The sequence below is a fragment of the Pyricularia pennisetigena genome (genome assembly GCF_004337985.1).
Source record: "Pyricularia pennisetigena strain Br36 chromosome 4 map unlocalized Pyricularia_pennisetigena_Br36_Scf_9, whole genome shotgun sequence".
In the NCBI taxonomy this organism is placed as follows: Eukaryota; Fungi; Ascomycota; class Sordariomycetes; order Magnaporthales; family Pyriculariaceae; genus Pyricularia; species Pyricularia pennisetigena.
The window spans coordinates 1492586-1516650 of NW_021940921.1; the positions used below are offsets into that span (position 1 = coordinate 1492586).

The following is a 24065-nucleotide window of genomic DNA, read 5'->3' on the forward strand; positions in this document are numbered from 1 at the left end:
ACAAAAGTCGTGGTTTTAACGCCCAAATTTTTTGTAACACCGGAGCAAATGTGTATTTATCCATTCGACCGAGTTTGGCGAAAAAGGTCGCCCAACGTTTAAAACTACCTATTAAAAAGCTCCCCAAATTTTTGGATTTTGGAGATTTTAACCGGAAGGTCACCGCAAAAACCACCGAATATTTTCGGTTTACTTTGCAAATCGACGGACGACAATTCCCACGGCAGAAATTTATCCTTTTTAAAACGGCCCACGATGTGTTTATCGGATAAAAATGGTGGACGAAACATCGAATAGGTTTATTCCCAACTACCCGCAATTTCGTTTGGCCCAACGATTTGCCCGCCATAGCCCAATATTTACCGGTAATCGTCGTACAACGTTCGAATCCGCTTTTGGACCTTAGGGCCCAAATTGACGCAGTCCGCCGGGACCGCAAGATGGAACAAAAAAACCGTCGCATTCAGGTCCGCAAAATATTTTAAAACCCTAAACGCCAATACGGAAACCAGGTTTAAATTGCAAAAATTAACGTTTTTCCGATTATCCCAAAAACCGTTTCCAATAAATCTTTGCCAGCCAATATTTATGCCCTTTTTAACGACCCACGTTAAAATCGATGGAAACGATCCCCGTTACCCACGGAGTTTATACCGTTGGTACCAATAAACGATACGTTTACGACCAGTTTAAATGCGGTATTAGCCCTGCAGTGGAATAAAATTTACGATGGACGTCCCATTCCATTCCTTACAAACGAAAACCCGGAGCATATCGCGCAAATACGAGCCAAATTGCCCAAAACATTTGCTCATTTCGAGGGTTTTTTTTCCAAAAAGGCGTCGACGATTTTCCCGCCTAACCGACCCGGTTTTGACGTGGTTTTGGAATTCGAAAAACCTTTGGAGGGGAGGCCAACCCGTTATTCGACCCTTTTCGCGATAATGGAGTTGGAAAAGGAAACCATCGACGAACTTCTTAGGATCGATTTTATTAAACGGACAATGGAGGAAACCGCAATTTTAATTTTGTTCGTTCCTAAACCGTAATCGAAGGAGCAACGTTTTTATGTGGATTACCGATGGGTAAACAAATTTATTAAAGGACGACAAATATTTACCCCCGACGTGGCCGGGACGTTGAACAAATGTGGAAAAGCCCGGAAAATAACCAAAATCGACATTATCCGAACTTTTAATAAATTGTTAATGGATCCGAATTTACGGTATTTAACGGCGTTTAAAACCCGATAAGGCACATTTCGGTGGAAAATCCTACTTTTTGGATTGAAAGTCGGACCCGCCTGGTTCCAAACTTTTATTAACGTTTAATTTAATAAATTGCTGGACGTTTTCGCGAACGTTTACGCAAACGACGTGTTAATTTACACCGAGGATAAATCGGAGCAAGTCCATTTTAAGTAAACCGAAAAGGTTATTTACAAATTGCACAAAACCGAACTCCAAAACGATATTAAAAAGTCAAATTTCGGCGTTTTCGAAATCGAGTACCTGGGTTTATTTTTAAAAATCGGTAAAGGTATCCGCATCGATCCCAAAAAGGTCGAAACCATCACCAGTTGGCAATGGGACAACGTTACCTCCGTTTCCGCCGTACGATTTTTCCTAGGTTTATGTAATTTCGTCCGGACGTTTTGCCATTACGCCAGCGAATAAGCAAAACTTTTGACCCGATTATTGAAAAAGGGAGTCCCGTTCGAAAAAGGCCCCGAACAGAAGGCCGTTTTTAAAATTTTGAAAAAATTGGTGGTCACCGCCCCCGTAATAAATTTCTTTAAACCCGGTATGCTTGTCCGGATGGACACCGACGCCAATGGTAGGGCCACCGCCGGTGTCGTGTGGCAGCAATAGGACGATGGTAGCTGGAAACCAATCGGTTATTCGTCCAAAACCATATCCCCTGTTAAACAAAACTATCCGATTTAGGATTAAAAACTATTGGCTGTAATTAATACGTTAAAAGATTTCGAACCAGCCCTATTAGGTACCAAATTTTGTGTTTTTACCGATTATTAGGCCCTAATTTATTGGTTAATTAAGAAATTTTTGTCCGCGCGCCAAATACGATGGGCAAATTACTTGGCCAATTTCGATATCATTTTTAAATACCGTCCCGGCAAGGATAATGTGGCAGCCGATACCCTTTCGCGCAAAATTATCGACAGCCTTACGGTTAAAGCCCGAATTGTGTTAAACCGCACCATTGCACTAATCCCTCCAAAAAAAATCGATTCCCGACCCGGCGAACCTTTTCCAACCATTAATAATTTGGAACCCCCCGCATTTTAAAAAGTTAATTTAATGGCCTTTATTTTGGAAAAAAATTTAAAATAAAATTTAGGTCGCCATAATAATTTGTTAACGGTACCCGAAACTACCCAGGATGGCAAAATCTTCCTAAAAACGGCTTTTATCCGCGAAGCTTATAAACCCAAGATTTTCGGCCATGGAGGCCAAAACAAAACCCTAAGCCGTTTGAAAAGAGATTATTGGTGGCCCGACCGAAATCGAAACGTTAAACGCTATATTAAAAATTGTCGCGAATGTTAACGCAATAAGGTACGATATAATAAAACGTTTGGGCTGTTACACCCACTGGAAATCCTTAAACGGTGTTGGCAACACGTAATGGTAAACGGTAAAAATATGCCCAAGGATAAAAAAGGTTATAATTACGTTTGGGTTTTTATTTGCCGATTAACCAAATTTTTCGCCACCCTACCGGGAAAAAAAATAGACACCGCGGAAATTTTGGCCATGCGGTATTATTAAATTGTGTACCGTTGGAAAGGCGTCCCCGATTTATGGTTTTCCGACAATACCGGACCGTTTATATCCGAATTTTTAAACACTTTAAACGAGTTAATAAAAATAAAACATAAATATGGAAGCGCCCGCCACTTTTAAAATTAGGGCAACGTCGAAATTACCAACGCTGAATTGGATTAGAAAATGCGCTTTTATATAAATAAATACCAAACGAATTGGCGACGGTATATTCCCGTTTTCGATTTCGGCCATAATTCGTCCGTTTACGCCTTTATCGGTATGGCACCGATCGAAGCAAAAATAAGAGCTCGCTTTAAAAACCCGCTTTTTTTACCTTTACCCGAAAAAAACCTGGAGACCGGTTAGCAATAAAAGGCGTTGGAAATGGTCCGCCAAGCCCGGTAAACCCAGGAATTGGCCCGCAATAATGGATTTGGAGCGCAAATAAAACAGCAAAAGCAGGCTAATAAAAAACGGCGACCGGTCGATTTTACGGTGGGAAATGCGGTTTACGTTAATAAAAAGGGTTTTTCCACCGAAGTTTTTACGACCAAATTGGACTCGCAAAATGCAGGACTATGGACGATTTTCGAGGAAAAAGGCCACAATTTTATTTTCGACACCCCTACCTGGTATAAAGGTAATAAATTGTTCCACGCCAACCGATTACGTAAAACAGTAACGGATCCATTACCCCAGCAATATTAAAAACCGGAACCACCGGTCGAAATTAACGGAAAACCGGAGTGGGAGGTGGAGCAAATGTTGGCCTTACGTTTATTCGGACGAAAAAAAACGTTGCAATATTAAATATCGTGGGTCGGATTCGACCCTAACGAAATATGGTATAAGGCCCGCGATTTGAAAAACTCACCAATATTGCTGGATATTTTTTACAGGGAATACCCGGACGTAGCAAAACCTCCGGTAAATTTGCAATAATGGATTAGGAGCGCAGTAAAGGATGTTTTTGCGGAGGACGGACCCGAGAATAATATTGCCGAACACGATGCGAAAAAAACACGAAAGCGGCGGAAGGCCCCGAGGAGATACACGTGACAAATTTAAAATTTTGACCGCCTACGTCGATTAGGCCTTAAAGGGGGGTAATGTGAGGATTAGGCCCCTAAACCTACCTTTAAAACGACTCGGCTCCACACCGAACCAGGGATCGGACAAGGATCCACTACCTCCGGATTTAAACGCGTTTTTTAAGCGCGTCGTCGATTGTAATTTCTCTTTTCTCTTCAGTTTAGAATTTTCGTCGATAGCGCCTAATACATTGAGGTTCTCCAATGTATGCCTGGCCGTGACAAACGCCATATATCCGGAAAACCGCCTTTTATATACCAATTGGCCAAATGGTAAACGCCTTTGACGATAATATATGGGGGCATTTCGTAGCCGTTACTATTAATGCAGCAGATTGCAATTGCCTATTTTCGATTGCCGGGTTGTATTTTTTTTGCTTTTTCCGCGTTTTTTGGACCCAATTACGATTATATGTCCGCAAATTTGTTCCATTATAAAACCGGTTTCGTCGAAATTATAAATGTCGCAATTTTGGATATTATATTTGGCCTTTATATTGGCCACCAAACGAAACCACGCGTTTAACGCGTTAGGATTTTCGCATAAGGTTTTTTAAAAATCGTAAACGCGAAAAAAACGCGTTTTTAATTTTGCACGTCGTTGGACAAAACGATTTGCCCAACGAGTTCCGATTGGTCGCGCGTCCCGCGCAGCGAAAAAATGGTCGGCCATTACGGCCATATCGGTAATTTGAGGCGGAAACCCTCGGGAATCCAGGTCCAATATATATTGGATAATTGTTTTTTTTTCGCTTTCCGTCAACTTTTAAGCATTGGGTCGACGGTCGGCCAAAAACTGTACCCCGTTTATTTTGGTTTGGAGCGTCGATTTGGGCACATTATAAAAAAATGCAATTTTCTTAATGTTTGTTTTTTTATTCGATCGAAGCTTATCCAGCGTTAAAATGATTTGCGTTTTACGGTTTGATATTTCCATGGTTGATTTTGGAAAAAACACGGTTTTCAATGGAAGTATGGTGCTGGGCCGAAAAGTGGCCAGGGTACTGTCCTGGCCAGGGTACTGTACATCCACGTTACCACTTCTGCTTGGAGTTTTCCCTCACCCCTCAGCCCCCACCCAGACAACCAGACCGTTGGTGTTTTACGGTAAGATAAAGCAACAAATCGGGTGCCAGTTCAATTGAAGTTGCGTTGCAATCAAATTTCGGGGGGATGCATTGTCAGCCTTTCCTGTCAGCTAATGCTGCAACATCCATGTAACGGTAAGAAAGGGGCGCTTTCCACGGTCAATATGGTGGCTCGCACACCACATGCTCATTGGCAGGAATGGGCTGCGTCTAGATTTGGCACATACCTAAGATCCAGGTAATGAGCTCGGCTCCCTCACCCACATGCAGATTAGATTCGATGCCTTTTTAGTGTTCGAGAAAAAAGCTGGTTTGTTCCCTTCGTCAACAAAAGCCTGGAGTATATACTATGTTGATTTGCGTGTAAGGCACGGGCGACGCAAACATCGATGAGCAATAGCCGACAATAATCCAAACCTATCGTTTGGTTCAACCGAAGCCATCAACGCAATCGTCGGGAGCCAGTCTTCAGGAATCACAACTATTAACTTCAATCAAGCGTCTGGTCAGGCGACCCCCTCCTGCCTACCATAAGCACGATGTCCAAATTCTAATAATTTTGCAGGCAATGTGCATCAACCCTCAGCGGAAAAGATGGTATATTTTCACCCCATGTCGTCCCGTCGTCCCTAATTTTCAATTCTCGCGAAATATTATCTATAAGCATTTAGTGGCTGAAACGTGGTAGCCTGTTTCCGTTCCCTTGCATTCGACGACATCCATGCTCGTCAGAATGACATCGCCTGTCCGCATCCAGAAACATGCGACTGGCTGTTTCAAACGCCCGAGTTCCAACAATGGCAAGACACTACCTATCGTGTCACTCACTATGGCGTGCTCTGGATTAAAGGCAAGCCGGGGGCAGGCAAATCGACGCTGATGAAGCATGCTTTTCGCCGCTACAAAGAAGAACTTTTTCGCAATCATCTCATCGTAGGCCATTTTTTCAACGCTCGAGGCGGAAGGCTTGAAAAGACTTCTTTGGGCCTGCTGCGGTTCATAGTATACCAGCTACTGCAGAACGACAGTGCGCTCTACACACGGTTCGTTCCCATGTTTCGCGAAAAACAGTGATTGCCTGACTACCTTGCCGCTGAATTATTTGTCTATCGGCTGTGTTTTCTGCTACTTGAGAATTTCGTACAAACGGCTGTCCTGGCAAAATCACTGATATGGGGAGACGATTCGGGGCCACGCGTCTTGTACCGGATTGACGATTAAAGTAAATGTGGTCACGGATGGCTCCCCCGGTAGGACCCTCAAATGCCATTCCTGGGAGCGACAAATCTCTTTCGAAAGGAGTAGTGCGAAAAAAGCCGCTTATAATATCACTGAAAACGAGTAAGGGAGTTGCAGCCATACCCTGCGGCCAATCTTTAATTCGATGTAAAAAGCCCGTTGACTCTAGTTCCAGGTAAGTCCTGCTGAAAGGTATGCCACTACGCCATTCCGCAGACGTAGCTTTTCGGAGATTAAACTCTGGTCCCCTTTTTTCGCCGCTGGGATTATCCCGGATCTTCCGGATCTTGGGATTATCAAATCCAAAGCATAACGCTAGTTTGTTCAAATATGTTTTCGTCTCTTCAAGCTCTCTGGCTGGAATTTTCTCTTCCCTTATATCTTGCAGAGCGTTTTCTGTAGAAATCTCCGTGAAATGACGAAGAGCCGCTAGAAACAGCTGCTTGTAATGAAGATATGACTCCTCAATAATTGGGCTAGATAAGACTACAAAATTACCCTTTCCAATCTCCATATAAGATCGTTTTGGCGCTTTCCAGCAGTCCTTCTGGTCCATCCTAACCTCGTCGATTTCTTAATTATGCGAAAAAAAATTCGAGGGTTTCACTCAACACCCCCAGCAAGCCTCATCCGAGTTTCCTCGGAAACACAAAATCGAGGATTCTCAACAAACAGCCTCCAAACAACGCAACGGTGACGACAATATCTTGGAGGATATAGTCGCCCCAGCCACGAAACCTTCGAAACGTAGCCGATTCCAACCCTGATTTGTTTATTGTTCTCTTCTTTATAAGCAAGGCGCACTACGCGGGGCAATTAGACGACTTTGGTTTAGTAGCTGGCAGGGCCGAACCGGTTTAGGGACGTTCCTAAGCTTACAGAACGGAACCCGCGACTTTTAGCGTGGCCAAGACGACAGGGCCCTTGCAGATTCTTTTACTTTAGAGTCGCCCAAGAAACTTTGCATATCTCTCTGCGCCATTTCAGGCTTCTGACCCACCAAGTAATAGGAACCCTTGATGTAGTTGGATAGTTTAGGTCTCATCGCTGCCGAAGGCTAGCAACGTTATTCCGGCTGGGACTGTAATCCATTTTGGGTTTTCAGTACGAGGGTACGTTCCAGCTTCAGTATAGTTGACGAGGATCGTTTCTCTAATGCTTCTAAACATCCAGCCACGCCGTGGGCCCATTTTATCAGGAACAATCAGCATATCAACGGTACAAAAACAGTCACTTAGAGATATAATATCCTCAACTACAGTACGTAATTTTCATGCAATTTGTTCGTCAGCTAGATCCGGTCCTCATCCCTTATTACCTGCGACAGACGAGAAGCGCACATTGCTTCAGCTTCTCTAACTACAGTTATAAGAGGAAATAGTCTGGCCCCCACTGCCTTAGCCATTGGCTTACTACTGATATTATTATTAGAAAAAGGCCAGATTGTGAGCGTTTATAAAGGCGTAATTACTGCTGGGTGGGAGGCCTCCCACACCATCAATTTAGTAGGTGATAAACGGCTGCGGCCTCAAATATTTCGGTTTAATTCATTCACAGGGATTATCATACAATTTAGTGTCTTAATCAACAGATTGGGCGCGAAGGCTTGCAGCATGAGCCGGTGTTCCATTTCAGCTTCACCCGGTTGGCCATTATGGCCCACCTTTGTCTATCCTTCCTTAATTTGGGCTTTACCTTTGTTTACACATTTCGCTTCACTTTCCGTAACCGGACAACTTTGTCAGCTTTGTTGCGGGCGCAGCAAAGCTGACTAAGCTCGATCTCACGAACCGTTGACTTGCAACGAATTGATTAAGGTATGATGGCAGGCAAGATGAAGGAAAACACAGAGAATCCGTATTAATTTACAGGGGAAATAAATAAAGCGCCTCAAAACTACTCAAACGACCCAGCTCCCGTTTTGTCCATTTATCCAAACAGCATAGGGAGGGAGAGGGTGAACAAACGATACGGCGGGGAACGCTGCCCTAGGTCTGGCACCGAGATTAACCACGTCCCATCTTTTTTTTGAAAACGATTTTTATTTTCTTCTGGGAAGGATTATGTTAGATCCCGTCTCAATCTTCATTTCTGTACCAAACTCACCGGAACGGAGTCTTTCATCGCGTCGGATGCACACTGTAAACTATGCGAACTATTTTTAGCAGTTTCCGCCACCAAATCCTCGGTTCTGTCCTGTAACATCTCGCTGGTATTGTTCTTTTTGGAGAGTTTGAGACTTTTCGCATCGCACAAAAAACTCGTCTGGTTTCCCTCAATCTAAAACTATGTCAATAAAATATCTGCACAGGAATTTTGTCAGTCTTACCAGATCAGTGGATGATGGGGGTCCTGCCTGATTCGCCGAGTGATAAACAAAAACATTGTCACCCTTTTTCATATATGACCAGACGTCAAACCCGTTGCATTCAAGTTGATGCAATTTTTGAACGACAGTTCTCCTTCGCTGGGCATCCTTCCGCGATAGATAATTTTTTGTAATTGAGCTTCGCATTTTAGAGCATGGACTTGGAACGGCCTACCTTCGGATGGACTGGTAGACGCAATGTTCTTTTTAACATTTTGACCACGATTGTTTCCCCGATTGTGTTTCACATATTTAGCCTTCCGTCTTCCGTATCCAGTAAATTGGAAAAGTTCTGGAAGCCTGGAAGCTGGCATTGAGTGGGGCTCAAGCCATTCCTGAATCCCAGGTAAGGGTATAGCGTGGAGATGCTGACAGCATTCCAAGCCCCAACCACAAAACCCGCTTTCCTTTTAGTCGACGTTCCCAACATACGACTCTCGTTTTGTGCAACCAGAATACTGAGATTTAGCACTTGGAACGTGAAGGCAATAACTGCAGGCAGGTGTGCTTTCGGATATTCAACATCGTATGATAACAGGAATCGGATTTGCCTGCTGGCTCCCTCCATACCGAACAGTTTCCCAAATTAGTACTCGATTCTCTAGCTTACCGAAGGCCTGAATATTATTATATAGGACCAGAGTCAGGATTTTAAATACTTCAGGTTAGAAAGCAAATGATAACACCCACCGCGTTGAACCAAGGAACAATGAATTGCGACAAGCCACTCCCTCTTCGACCACTTTCCTCTACTGTTCGGCCCCCTCATCGTAACCCGGAACGTAAACATACGAAGCAAGGAACCCTGCAGGATTCCTTAAAAGCTGAGATCCAAGCTCTGCAACGACAAGTTGAAACTTTGGCGAGCCATAATAATTACCTCGCCAGACAAAACGATCAACTGCAAAAGCAGGTGGATAGATCAAAGGAGCGTCTATCGGACGTCTTAAAAACAGTTCAAAACACTCTGCAAAACTATGTTAGAAGCTCAAATCAAGAATTTTTGAATGGAGATGAGGGAACCATCACTATATGCAGGCAGAGTTTTGATCAAATGAACATGTTTTGAAGGCTAGAAATTTGCCTAATAAATCTATTCAATTTTGCGATGGCTTGATGAAAACATCAGGTAACAGCAAACAAAGCGTTTAAACATGTGGCATGCGACGGCATATGGTGGCGTGTGCGCCGTTTCTATAATGCCAAGGGCGCCTGTCGGTCTATTAGTTTTTCAAGTCATTCTTTGTTAAACGTGGATGTACAGTACCCTGGACAGGACAGTACCCTGGACACTTTTTGGCCCAGCACCATATTTCCATCGCAACACGCGTTTTTTCCACCATTAACCATGGAATCATTAAATCGTGAAACGCAAATCATTTTTGCGCTAAATGAATTTCGATCAAATAAAAAAGCAAATATTAGGAAGGTTGCATTTATTTACAATATGCCCAAATTAACGTTTTATACCAAAATGAAAAGCGTTATTTTTTTGGCCAACCGTCGGCCCAATTCGCAAAAATTGACAGGAAGCGAAAAGGAGGTGATTATCCAATATATATTGGACCTGGATTTCCGAGGGTTTCCGCCCCAAATCGCCGATATGGCCGCAATGGCCGACCAAATTTTCGTTGCGTAAAACGCGCGACAGGTCGGGATTCGTTGGGCGAATCGTTTCGTCCAACGACGTATAAAATTAAAAACGCGTTTTTTTCGCGTTTACGATTTCCAAAGGGCTTTATACGAAAATCCTAACGCGTTAAACGCGTGGTTTTAATTGGTGGCCAATATAAAAAACAAATACGGTATTTAAAATTGCGATATTTACAATTTCGACGAAACCGGTTTTATAATGGGCCAAATTTGCGGACATATGGTCGTAATTGGGTCCGAAAAACGCGGAAAAAGCAAAAAAATACAGCCTGGCAATCGAAAATGGGCGATTGCAATTTGCTGCATTAATGGCGACGGTTATAATGTGCCTCCATATTTTATCGTTAAAAGCGTCCACCATTTCGCGAATTGGTATACAAAAGGTGGTTTTCCCGCATTTTGGCGCATTGAAATTACCCCCAACGGATGGACAAATAACGAAACAGGTTTGGATTGGATTTATTATTTCGACAATTATACGAAATCGCGGATAAAAGGCGTTTATCGGATGTTGGTGCTCGATGGGCATAATAGCCACCAATCGCCGGAATTTGAAAGTTATTGCAAAAATTACAACATTATTCCGCTTTGCCTACCTGTTTATTTATTTTACCTAATTTAGCCATTTAACGTCGGAATATTTAGCGTTTTTAAACGGGCGTACGGTTAAAAAATTAACGATTTTATCCGGGCCCATATTATTAATATTAGCAAAATCGAATTTTTTTTAACCTTTACCGCGGTTTATAAAAGGTTAATAACGAAAGAAAATATAACCGGGGGTTTCCGAGGGGCCGGATTTATCCTTTATAACCCGGAAACGGTTATATCCAAATTGGATGTAAAGCTACGGACGCCGTCACCTAAAAAGCCTGTTTTTCCCAACACCGATATCTGGGTTTTTCAAACGCCTTATAACCCGATAAAAGCCGTTTACCAATTAACATTTGTTAAATTTCGAATAAACCGTTATTAAAACAGTTCGCCAACGTTTATTTTTAAAATTGTAAAACATTTGGCCAAAGGTATAAAGCAAATTGCGCATTAAAACATTTTTATCCTTGCGGAAAACCGCAGCCTTCGGAAGGCCAACGAAACGTTTAACAAACGGCGCAGGGCCAAAAAAACACGCATCCGCGAAAGAGGGTCGTCTACCGTACAAAATGTTTAAAATTTGTTACAATTAAACAACGCGGATAATCCGGTACGGGAGGAAAAAAGTGAAAATGGGGAGGGAATTAATGCGCGACCGGCGATTAAACGGCGCTGTGGCAATTGCGGGAACATAGGATATAATGCGCGAACCTGTCAGGAGGATGAAGAAATGTCTGATATATATAGTTCCGATTGCATTCAGGTAAGTTAAATAATGCTGGCGTTGCGATTTAAGCTGGAATTGGCGTGGTGCAGGAAAAGTGTCCAGGGTACTGTCCTGTCCAGGGTACTGTACATCCACGTTAATTCCTTTTCCAAGCTGTAACTGCGCTATGCACATAGACATCAGATTTAAACTTACCACTCTTCACGAAGCAACTATGGCGTGTTGAAAAGGTCCTTGAAATTCTACTAAACCCATCCTAATAAGCATCCCTACTTGTAAGAAGACAGATTTTGCCAGGGATTTGACCTAGACAGAAGGTGTGCACATCATAAAGCGCACGATGTACTACGGTTGGCCTCATCCATTATAAACTGTAGCTAGTTCACATAACTGACCGGTTTTGCCTTCTACGTCTGTATCTGCAAAATAGATGCATCGCCTGAACCGAACTGGCTCTTGTAATTTATCGTTCTGGTTACCTGCCACCTCTTTGTGGTTGTTTATCGTTGTCTCTGTGCTAAAACAACGTTGGCGAAAAGACGCGTCGTATTTGGTCACACACTTTGTTGATTGACGTCAAAACCGGCAATCTGCGGTCCAAATCCCATTGTCCTCTCCGCGGGAACCCTCGTCATACCGAAATCAAATCCTGATCTTTCTGAACCAGGATTACCAGCATTTTGCGGGATATTTCGCAGTGGCCTGGCTGGAGCATCTGTTGTCGGCCAGCCTACCGGACGAGGTGGATGATGCGTCGGGCAATTTGCCGTATCGGTTGGTTCGGGAGCAAAATTTCCATCAGCCTCTACCAGCACGGCGGCGTTGGGAAACACCGTTGAAGGTCTAGAAAGCTTTGGGTTGTATGGAACATGCCCTGGATAGCTTGAAGTTTCTTTTGCAGGTTAGCGTATTTCTAGTTTGTTTTTGCCTAGGGTTAGGTCTTTTGACGGGAGCAGCGCTTGGTGTTTGGAGAATGGTGGAAGTCACTAAAGATTGACTGATGGGATATTAGTGACTTCGGCTGTAGACAATATTCACGCGCTAAGTCTGAAACTAAAGGCAGGAAGAAAACTTCAATTTGGAGCTTGCGAGAAGCACAGCATCATCGGCCGGCCAAACCGGCACACTGCTTAAATATGAACGGAACCGGTATGATGGAAGGGTTTCGAGTATGAGTTGCTTAATAAAAAGACCTTTTATATTGGACCTGGTGCGTTGGAGCGTTGGAACGTGTATCAATGCAGCTCCGGGCTGGATAAATGCGGAAGCATATGACCAGTCCTCAAATACGATGGCCAGTTATGTACTCGAAAAACAGTGCGCTCTTGTCTTCCAAGATACAACAATCGCCACCTGCCATCGTAAACCGCTGTCTTCACACCCCTCCGCTGGGTTATCGGTTGGCCATGGTTCGAGGAGGCACTGACTTAGGCTTTGAACCCCTAGAACCCTGTTCCTGCGTATCCTAGCGTGCAATTCCAATTGCTTATTCGACAGCTTACCAATCTTCAGTTTGCGTTTGCGTTTGCAGACCATCTCCACGATTCCATCATTTGTTTCTGGACGGATTCAGTCGGCCACGCATGGTCTCGTGAAGTACGGCAAAGTATGTCCAAAAGCGCTTCCTGATCTTTTCGGTTCTCGAATAGGTCACCGACTGTAAAATAATCCCCACAAAAGTATTAGGTAATGATCGTTAACAATAGCGGTGCGCCGCTTATATACCGGCGGGGAACTCAGATCCAAATCCAAAACTTACAAGCCGCTACCCCGATGCAAGCAGTGAACAGTGCTGGTGGTGACCAGTCGTTATGAACTCCAATTCCACATAAACAGCGGACCAGGTGTTGAATGTGATGCTGTAACTAATTTAAAATTGTTCATTTTGCGGTCGGAAAATAGTCAGCAGCCAGTCACGTGTAGCCCATCGTACGATAGAAATTATGTACTGTATACTGCCAAGTCCAGGGCAGTTTGGAGTGAAATTTAAAAGACGAAAATCCGGTGTTTATGGTGTAACTGTATTGGGGCTTTACCTTCATGCGCCGTATTACTGACTCTCCCTGTCCTCCTATTCGACGGATCTTTGGGTCGAACCGGATGAGAAAAAGCTGGGCTAAAATATGATGTTGGACTCCAGTAACTGCAAATTGCGCATAAAGCTTGAGGTTAATAAGTTGCCTTTCTTAACACACGATACCATGTTGGGTTTCGACAACGTGCTAAATGTACATACTATGACACGATGTTTGGTAACAAACCTCGGGAAACGCTTCCTTTTCAGACCGTTTCCTGTCCAGTATTGGCACAAAAGATTTGGGGAGAAACATCTGCCAGGCTCGCCCCCATTCCCTCAACCTGCGCCATCTCTCAGTCGTTGAGAATGTGCCGCTTGTCGACCCAAGGCTTGGAGAAACATCGTGATTTTGACCGAAACAAAAGTTCAACACGTCGGCACAGTGTGCGACTGCACGGTTGGCCCAGGCGGCATCGTCGTCGGTGGGCTCCAAGGACCTGTCGACGATGGGGGTCTCTATATTAACACGGACAGGTTGGTTGCTCATAGAGGCGCTGTAAATATCCTGCCTGAGTCCGGCCCAAAAGGCTGCAGCGGAGAGACTGCGGGGTTTAATATAGCGACCGCCATGGCTAACAAACTGGTAAATGCTGAGGAGGTAGCTTTTAGTATCGACACCCATGTTTCTTACTGCGCCAATTACGTAAAGGGTCAGCTTCCAATGTGTGGCCGACCGTCCGACTTTCAATATTTACGTAATGGTCAGGCCCCCGTACCTTCCATTTCCTCCAATATTTGAAGAATCATTGTCGCGGCGAAAAGGTTCTCGTCCGAAAAGACAGCACGATGCTGCAATAGTGGAACAAATAATTTCAGGCACTTGTCGTGATAACGGTTTGCGGCAAAGTGGTCGTAGCCGCTTGTGTGACTGAGATGCCGAGCAGCAAGCGCAAATATTGCATTGAGCAATACGGGGCAAGTCCCTGCTCGTCGCGGGACAAGAGCCTGAAAGAGAGTAAGAGGGTCACAAAGATCGATCTGCCTCGTTCGTAAGCAAAGAGTTATACAGGATAGAACTTGAACAGAAAGTGCCAGTCAACATGACATACCCAAGGAGCAAGGTTGCGAGTAAAATGCCTGAGCAGCATGGCCTCTGATGCCGACCCTAGCGGCCAGACAGGCTCGGTGAGATACAGGCTGGCGAGCTGGGGCGACGCACGGCCAATGGATACACCGCCCGAACCAACGTCGGCGGCGTTGGACGACGACTTTTTATTATTTGATGGCGATTGACGTGGTTTTGAGGGTAAAACCTCCGATCGAAACTTATCGTTTCTATGGACGAGGCTTGAGGGCGATACAGCGGTAGTATATTGCTGCTGGGCGGCTAAAGGGGCGGATATAATAGACGGCAGGCCATCCGCATTTGAGTGATGGGGAAGGTAGTCACTGGCTGTATTGTCCTCGACACTCCAATGAGATGGTGTACTTTCTGGAGACAAAAGCTGAGATACAAAGCCTGCCTGGTCATTTTAAGCTTTTGCGGTGGGCTCCGTCTCGTCCACGTATGTAACTAGATATAAATAGTTCGATATAAAAATGTTAGCGAGGCGTGATTAGGGGTGATAGAATATGGTCGAATGCGTCTCCGATTTGGATGAGCTCAAACTAACTCTGGCCGGGCGAGGACATCCATGGCTGATTACGTGCAAAAGATTCTGGATGCAATCGAGTTAGCTCGGTCCAAGTATTCCGGTTGACCTGATATGGAGTTGTTCCTGGTTGAATTGAAACCGTTTCGGCAAGTTCACACTTTTGATCAATCGGAATTTGAAGCCTCTTCGGCATTCACGCCCCGTCTTAGAGCAACGACCACATATTGGCGTCGCTTTGTCGCCTGCAATTGGAGAAAATGTGTGCGTCAGTCAGTTTCTCTAAACGGTATTAAGAAGAAAAGTTAACGTTCTTGAAAGCACATGTATCACTTTGTTGGAAGCCGATTAAAGAAAACATACATTTAAGGTGTTTTTCGCGGCAGTTTTGACTGTGGGAAGTAATCAGTTAGTGTGTCTCTGGGTCTTATTTGGTTCATGTTAATGTATATGCATAATAATAGTCGTAGATGAAAGAGCAGTGAAAACTGTGATGTGATTCAGTATTATTTGAGATGATAGGAAAGAAAACTACAAAGCAGAGTCAAGGGATATAAACAAAGCTGAAACGGCTCATACCATCCTAATGCTCCCAATTGATGATCTGAAATTGGGCTTGTAAGCCCGCGCGCGCTATTTACGGGCATTTTCCTCGAATCCTCTAGCACGTTACAATGCCAGCAACCAGCAGGGGATTTTTAGTTAGATAACAAACGATGATTCAGCTGCTGAAAGGAAGAGAGCTTTGATTTTTTTGGTGCGCCGGCAGAATGGAACATCGGAGATAGGCACATTTATACTTAAGTTATCGAAAATTGTATTGGTAATAGTGGATGGCGGTAGAATTAATTAGTGGGTATCTTGAGCGGGCAAGTGGGGTATCGCCAGGTGGTGCGTGGGTGAGTGGGTGAGTGGGCTCCTTGCCAAAAATGGAGGGGTGTGGTATATGGAGTCATATAGTTACTGCGTACGTAGGTAGGCAACTCAGGTAATTGGGGTAAACCTCAATAAGAGGAAGGTACTATCTTAGCACTTTCAGGCAGGCAGGCTGCTGCTACCGTACCTTGTCTTATATGTTAGCCCCCGTCTACCTACTCAGGACCCACCGAAGTGGGTTGACTACCTGCCTGTTTTTTTTGGTATCCTCCCCCCAAAGCGATTTAGGGCACAACTTAAATTTTTCTGCGCGGCAAAAAAATGCCTTCCTTAGTTGGTTCCCCAAGCAGAGATGATCCCAAGGAAACCGCACGAAAAATGCGAAGCCCGCCAATTTAACTACCAGAGTTTATATTTGGTGTGAGATTAACTCGGCAATGTTATTAACCCTTGTATGTGGTTAATGGATACAGCTACCGTTTTGGATTTAGCCGCGGCGTGCTTGGGTGGAATCTCTGCATGCATATTAGTTGGAGAGGGAAGGGGAGGGGGTTATGTTGCAAATTGTTACCAACAGACTGGTTCCACGTACAAAAGGTTTGGTTTTCTCATCGGGGTTTGAACCCTGAACAGGGACGTAAAAGAAGACAGATAGTTCGGCAGGTTTGACTAAAGTCTTCTATTATGCCTGATGTTGTTGCTGCCTCTTTCAGGCTAGATAATCAGCCACTATTCCACGTAGTAAACAGTAAATTTAAATTTGGTCAGCTAGAAAACAAATGTCCCTTGGACTAATCTAAAAAACCTAAGCTTTTATGTGATCAAAAGCCGGCGAATAATGATCACCACGCATTTTAACCAATCGCTACATCAAATCGAATTAGGAATAAGTAAGACACTAATAAAGAAAGTTTAATATCGGATTGAGTATGTAGTATTGTTGCATGGTTTAATATGTATGGGAGGGCGTGGCCAGCCCCATCGGCGTGTACCTAGAAACACTTTAATCCGATATTTACCTAGGTGCTTACGAAGTAGCTGCATAAGTAGGTGCCGTCAACAGTCTAGAACACATGGGCGGACTGGACAATTGTAATTTGAGCTCGGTGTTGATAGGAATCGTGTGATCGCTGCGATCGGTAAAACAATACAAACAAAGTAACAAAACTATATATCTCTAATTCATCATGATCTAACTCTCGTAAAACTGTAACTATCTACAAGCCTGCATGAATCTCTTGGAAAACTCTGCTTCGTGTCCTTAGATAACGTGGTTGTGCACGTGATCTACTTACTCGCGTGTCTGCCCATAAATTAACACTCGGGGATATTTACGGCAAGCGCCTGCCTCACCTACCTACGAAAGTTGCATATATACGCGCCGTGAGCATGGCACAGTTTTCGAAAGACCAATTTTGCAATTTGCAGGCCAAAATTTTGGAATCCTACAAGGGTGTAATATTTATCTAGGCTGTAGAACGTGTTGGAAACTTTTAACAGTATTTTACACAGTTTTTACACAGGTATGAACAACGGAATTCCATATAAACGTATAACACAGAGCAAGCTTGTGGGCTTTTCTATATTATATCTCGGTATTAAAATTTATACCTCCAACTTTAATAAACAGCAGGTCACAAGTCCATAGCTTTTACTTTTTATATTTAACCTCGGTATATAAAAAACTGTTGATTCGGTCGGAAGTTGCATGAATGTTAACTGGGATAAACTTATTATTTAGACTGATAATCAATCGCGGGCCTGGTCCGGGATTTGGCGCCAGCTCACCTAGGTGAGTAGGTTTTCACAAGATTTCTATAGGCTGTGTCAAACGAGAGCCAAAAACGATTGTAATTAATTAAGTGGTTGGTTGTCTTTCTGCTGACCTAGATGACCAAGCATTGAACCAAGGGTGGAATGCACATGAGAAATATTTCAAAGAATGCCTTTTATTGTACGATACCTAGTTTAATACCTAGTTGAGGGATGTATTATTTGATATGTATCTCTAATCACTTGAGGCACTTGGGCACATCACGGGCGCCTGAGGGAAATCTCCAAATTTGACCCCGGTTCTAGCCGGGTTTACTGAATCTCCTACGTAAAACAGAGACAGGGGTTATCCATCGCCTTTGTGCATTGCAGTAGCAATTAATAATGGGGCGGCTAAATAATTGTCAACCCCTTTTTTGTCCATCGTCCGATTAAACAGTTCCAGACCAGCTAACTCTAATTTTGCCGCATCTGCTAAATTTGGCTTGATTCCTGCCGAAATTTGATTCAGGGGAAAAGTTAAAACCGTTCATTTTGGAGCGTGGTATCCACGTTGCCCGTCGTCCACTGCAACCTCGTCCGAGATCCACTGTAACCTTCCAATACAGGGACGTTCTTTAATGTTTGCACAATTCCCCGCGCTGCAATTTGAGTTGGTTGTTCCACTTTAAATATTTTCGCGTCCCCTCGCCATTATATCGAAGCAATATTATTGGAAGGCGCTCGAGTGATAAGACGGGTCAGTTCGGCCTATAAGACCCTTGAGCTTGTTCTTCGGCTCCGCACGCGCCCGTATGGGGCAGTCTAATGCGTCCCGGTATATCGAGTACAACAACCACCTGTTCGCAACCCGTTCTTCATCTGATAATCCTTTCCCGGAACTTTCTGCCATCATCCCTTACTGCACCAAAGTTTTCTTTTATTGTTTCTATTCCTCACTCGTAGGTACGAAACAGGTGAAGAACGCGAGCAAGATGGCGGACGAGAAAGACAAAATACGCGATGCAAATGTTGCCACTGACCCCCGAAACGCAGGACGAGGACGCGCCCGTTACGAGCGATAGAAAAGCCCAGCAAAAAACCTCAAAGGTATTCGGCCCGCAACGAGAACGACCGTCCCAAAATGTTTATGGAAGGCGTCCGACTGGACCCCGGGGCTGCCGTCTGGAATACGTTAATCAGTGCTTGTATTTTTATGATATGACCAGCAAATGAGGAAATGGCCCGCTGGAACTGCGTTCTGTGATATTTATTAACTGAATTAGAAAGAAAACACAAGAAAGTTATCATGTGGCCTTGGTCAACAACTTTTGTAAAAAAAATGCAGGCGCGAAGCATTCCGAGCCTTTTCCTTTTTCAACGTTGTTTTTTACTTGCTGACAACAACACGCGAGGCGCTTTCTCCGAGTTCAAATAAAATATGGTAAGTAATTGCCTAATGGCAACTGGGAAGTCCCAGCCCCATAGTAGTCCGGGCTGAGGAATGTATGTTGGTGTTTTGCCGACGAACACGTACGCAAAATCTGGAAACTAATTCCAATGGTTTGACACGGTGCAGATGTTAGCGAAATAATCGGCCTACTCCTCAACAATTGGGATTTAAAGCGTTTTGGCAATTCACGACATTGTGCGCTCACTTTTAGGAACAGGTTATCCCGATGCCTTGATCGTAACAGCTTTTCACCCAGCGCGAAATTCGAAACTGGCCTGATATACACTCAGAAACAAAGATTTTGATACCAGATTTCCTTGCGGTTAACAAAATTTGTTCATCTGGCCCGAATACTTGGTACGCCAACCCAAAAAGTGGTGTTGTGGCTTTTGACAGGGACCCTGGATTTGGTAAATATACTTTCCCCTGAAACTAGCCCGAAAGGGTTGAAAGATATATTAAGTCGTTGAATAGCAGTTAGATTTCCTAGTCAAATTACTAAAAGAACGAGGTTCAAAATGTGCTTTGATACCGTAATTTAATTAAAAACCCTCGCTGCTTTTGAGCGGAAGGACCAAACCCGATATGGAGGTTAAACGAACGTGATGTACTTCTTTTATTTATCGACCCTCGCCAGATCCGTCTCGACTTTCGTCTTACCTTCGGAAAAAGCTGTTAACAATTCCTAGCAAACCCTTTGTGAAAGATGTACTTGGTCAAAAGTTACCATGCCTCCGATAAGGAGAAAGTACCGCCTTATGGGAAACAGGAAAGGCAACGGACGAGAAAATCGGGGTTTTAATAACCTAAAATACCTTTCCGGAAAGTTTGGTATATAATTTATGTGGCGGGGTAAGCGGAGATTCAGGAAGGTCCACTTTTTACCATTTACTGAATAATAGGGTAAACATCCCCGAATCGTCTTTTCTCTTCGCGTCATCCAATCGTGTACGCAACGAAACTTAATGCTCCCGAAAAGCTTAAATTACTTGTTTTCAAGTGAAATCTTATTTCGCACCAACTAGTCTTTCTAAGGTGAGATTGCGCATATTTGAACAGCAGCGATCAAGAGCCCTGTACTTACATTCCGGGTTCGACCGTTTTAGGACCATACCGCCTGGCGGCCCAGGAATATAAAGTCACAGGGTGCATTAGCACAAACCTTGTTTAGACGTCACTCAGAAAAAAAGGAACGGCCTGGCCGGCACAATAATATAACGTGGACCAAGTGGTTATATAACTTGAAAACAAAACCAAAAACCCGCAATCGACGATCTATTTCTTTGTTTCTTCGGCCTTTTTATCAAATTAATTGCACGGCAGGGAGTATGGTTTATTCGAAACACCCAGGGGAAAATTGTAGGATATAAAGGCTGACCTGGAGACAGACATTCCTATTTTCTTAAGTTCCGTTTTCAAATTTTCTTTTTGCCTCCTTAAAAGCAACAGGATATAAAATTAATTTTGAAATAAAAATTTAAATTCCTAAAACTCGCTGCGGCTTGCAATTGTTATGCAGTTTTCCAAAGATTTAAAACTTGCCCTTTACACGACAGCAATATCGCTCCTGGCCGTGACCGGGCTCCTGGTGGGATTAAGAACATGGGTTCAAATTTCCTTAGCGGGACTACGCACCGATGATGGTTAGTGCGACTGACTGGTGTTCGTGCTTATTTTATCCCCATTTCTTTGTTTTCTTTTTTTTTTTTCTTTTATATTCTTTTTCTTGGTTAGCGATTAAAAACAAACCCGAGTAATGCACTGGTGCTAATAACGTTACATAAAACTGACGATCTGTTGTTTTAGTACTTATCATTTTTTGCTGGGTAAATTATGCGTCCTCAAAAGCCAGGTGTTATCCCGCAAACCCGAGAGTACACCAATTTATAGTTTGTTGGACTTAAACAGATTTCCAATGCGATTTTATGCATCTTCTCCATAGCCTGCGCCTCGGCCAGCCTGGGAACCGAGACTGTCGATAAAAACTCCGAAAACTACACTAAGCAGATTAGGTTTGGTACCGTGTGTCTGATCAGCTTTAGCCTCGGTATGGCGCTGGTAAAATGCTTTTTTGCCGTGTTACATCTCCGCTTATTTCCGAGCAGATACGTTCGAATATTGAACCGCTGCATTATCGTTTACGTCCTGTGCCAGAGCACCGAGGAGATTGTGGCAACCATTTTTCGGTGCCAGCCGGTGGCGAAAACTTGGAACCCCGGCATGGAGGGCGCTTGTGTTGATACGAAAGTTGTATGGTGGGTTGGCGTAAGCTCCTCTTTCCTGCCCCGCATCGGAATCCAAATTGTTGAAAGCGGCAGAATAGTTGATCAAATTGCTAATTTGTGCCTCGCACGTAGTTTCTATCCAATTTATGCACGGATTGTGTTCTTTTCCTTGAACCAATCCCTTTTATATGGGGACTGCGGTTTATGTCAAACACCAAAAAGATCAGCATTAGTTTTATGCTGTCCTTGGGGATTTTGTTAGTCTACCAGAGACATTTGCCGATGGTTGACAAGCTTTCACTGAAGCTAACGATTCAAGCTAGCGTTTGCATAATTTCGGTCAAAAGGGTCGCGGTAACCGCAAAAACCACAATCGACGACGGAATATGTCAGATATACTTTTACAACAAACCGTTACACTTATATACAAAGCCATCTAAAGCTAATATTTTGATTTAAAATCCTAGTCGTCGAACCACTATTATGGTCCATCGCCGAGCTAAGCGCCCTAATAATATGTTCCTGCATTCCTGCGGCCCGCAAAACTTTGTGCCGCCTACCTTGGTTCAAACGTGCGTCACGTCTCGGTCCCAAACGGAGATTGGGCCGAGCTGGGCGCTACAACAACATAGCGGTATTTTACGCGCCGCACCTTTTTTCAACAGGCGGGTGCGGTACGGCCGCTCCCTGCACGGCAATGGTGGCGATGCTGATATCGAGGCCGGCGCCTGCCCGGGCCGACCGAGGGTCGACGAAGAAAGTAATAAATACGACGGGCCCATGGACATTACAATAGGGACCGAAGGCTCTGACTCCCCCAAGGTGGAAGCTCCGAATGTCGTTGCCATTCGATGCGAGGTCCGGACCTCGTCATTGTATAACGTTAATTATAAATTGAAAGTTTAATGGAGATGCGCTTCTTGCCTCGACCTGTCGCCTGCTCCGACCTCGTCAAGAAAATCGAGCTGGTCAGGAGTAGGCGGGAATTACATATATGCGCAAGGACGGGCAGTTAACCGGAAGTTTCGCAAGCAATGTCAACCTAATCTCAATACTCAAAAGTCTTGGAATTGTATAGAAGTGTAAATGTGCATTGGTGTGGCAAAACCTCTGTGACGATTCTCTTGGTCATATACTCTGTGCAAGCGTTGTCAAGATAATGATATTTTAGGCCATTGTGAAGGCAGACGTCATCCACGTAAAGGTTGGGCGCCGCTTTCGTCCTCCTGTGTTCTAATATATGGTTTAATTAATGACTGCAGGCTAATGTCTCGGTAAGCGTTATCAAACATGGTCATCTCCACGGCCGGGACCCAAAAAACGGAGCAGTCGGGGTGTGCGGCGCGTATACGGTGGGCAGCCTCAATGCCGACCTGCGTCTTTCCGATACCGCCGAGGCCATGGATGACTGTGCGTTAACAGGCGTCTGGGTGCGCATCAGGGGGTAGCCTTTCCAACAGCTTACTCAAAATTTCTTCTCGCCCGACAAAGCTTTCGTTTCTGCCAAAGGGGACAGAGAAATGTAACTTTGCTTTTGCTGCAGGTAATCTAAAATTCCTCTTAGTCGTGTGTTGAAGCAGCATTGGGAGGATCTTCAACTTACTCAATTTTGGCATTAATCTTATCCAAGCGAAATGTAACCTCTTGTTCAGCATCCTTCCAAAAGCCGTCGACAGCCGACTCGACTTCTTTGCTCGCTTGGTCTGGGATCCCAAATTTCTCCGATTCTTGCCTCATTGTTTTTATATCGGAGCCTTTCAGCTTGCTCTTCATCATCTGCATGCAGAGTGCCAAACATTTGGCGATGCCACGAGAAAGATCCAGTGTCATCCCATCTTGGCGGGTAAGAAGCTCGCCGGCATCTTTATGCAGCAGGTCATGTGCAAGTTTGTTATACATGTCGTCCGCCATGCTGACAATTTGAACCTCAAAAATAATGCCGTGGTATCGAAGCAGGGCGTCCGACTTGCCTTCTGGCAACGCAACGGGATGGTTGTTGGCTGTGTACGCACCGAACCATGACTCCTTCCAGTGCTTATAGACTTTGTGATCTGGCCCAAAGTTTCCTGGCTCTTTCCGCTCTGCGAAATTCGTCCGGTCGACTTGTGTTCATAGACCTCGTCTACGCGTAGGGATTCGAGTTGAGACAAATAAGTAGTGCGAATCGCTATATCTAATTATTCCTGTCTTCCTTCTAAGTAACAAAGGAAGCTATTTGCAATCTGTTCTGGGACACAAAAGAGTTTCGTGCGGGCCGATGGGTGCCTTACTTGTAAGGCATCCAGGGGGCCGCACCTGTTACTCCATGTCGGGATATCCCTTTAAGTGCGACAGTTATTATTATTCCAACAGATTTGAGCAAACTTTCCAGGTTATTCTAATTCCAGCTATTAGCTCAGAGGGATTTATTTGCCTTTAAGGCTGGCTAATATCATTAAAAATAAATAAACTTTTCTTATTATAGCTCAGTCGTGCTATTTTTGATCAGTTCAATAAAAGTTAGAACTCTCCTCTATATTTATTTAAGATGCGACACTTCTT

At 44.1% G+C, this 24065-nt stretch overlaps 5 protein-coding genes across 5 annotated transcripts; 1 reads left to right on the top strand and 4 right to left on the bottom strand.

Moving 5' to 3' along the window:
- Positions 1–8213: 8213 nt before the first annotated feature.
- PpBr36_10381 (uncharacterized protein) lies at positions 8214–8789 on the bottom strand (the record flags this gene model as incomplete). The annotated part of the gene is made up of 3 exons (XM_029897493.1): positions 8214–8228; positions 8314–8487; positions 8751–8789. The coding sequence occupies 3 exons, from the start codon at positions 8787–8789 to the stop codon at positions 8214–8216; spliced, it is 228 nt and encodes a 75-aa protein (XP_029744204.1).
- A 3016-nt stretch (positions 8790–11805) lies between these two features.
- On the bottom strand, positions 11806–12421 carry PpBr36_10382 (uncharacterized protein; the record flags this gene model as incomplete). The annotated part of the gene is made up of 3 exons (XM_029897494.1): positions 11806–11855; positions 11945–12037; positions 12112–12421. Coding segments are annotated over 3 exons (453 nt in total), but the record flags the coding sequence as incomplete, so codon positions are not given.
- Positions 12422–13057: 636 nt separating this feature from the next.
- On the bottom strand, positions 13058–15262 carry PpBr36_10383 (uncharacterized protein; the record flags this gene model as incomplete). The annotated part of the gene is made up of 7 exons (XM_029897495.1): positions 13058–13206; positions 13309–13414; positions 13499–13734; positions 13786–14256; positions 14343–14604; positions 14676–15054; positions 15240–15262. The coding sequence occupies 7 exons, from the start codon at positions 15260–15262 to the stop codon at positions 13058–13060; spliced, it is 1626 nt and encodes a 541-aa protein (XP_029744149.1).
- Positions 15263–20812: 5550 nt separating this feature from the next.
- On the top strand, positions 20813–22430 carry PpBr36_10384 (uncharacterized protein; the record flags this gene model as incomplete). Its single annotated transcript, XM_029897496.1, has 4 exons — positions 20813–20942; positions 21242–21564; positions 21657–21937; positions 21992–22430. 4 exons carry the CDS (start codon positions 20813–20815, stop codon positions 22428–22430), a joined length of 1173 nt encoding a protein of 390 aa, XP_029744199.1.
- A 142-nt stretch (positions 22431–22572) lies between these two features.
- On the bottom strand, positions 22573–23435 carry PpBr36_10385 (uncharacterized protein; the record flags this gene model as incomplete). Its single annotated transcript, XM_029897497.1, has 2 exons — positions 22573–22750; positions 23128–23435. The coding sequence occupies 2 exons, from the start codon at positions 23433–23435 to the stop codon at positions 22573–22575; spliced, it is 486 nt and encodes a 161-aa protein (XP_029744200.1).
- Positions 23436–24065: the final 630 nt, after the last annotated feature.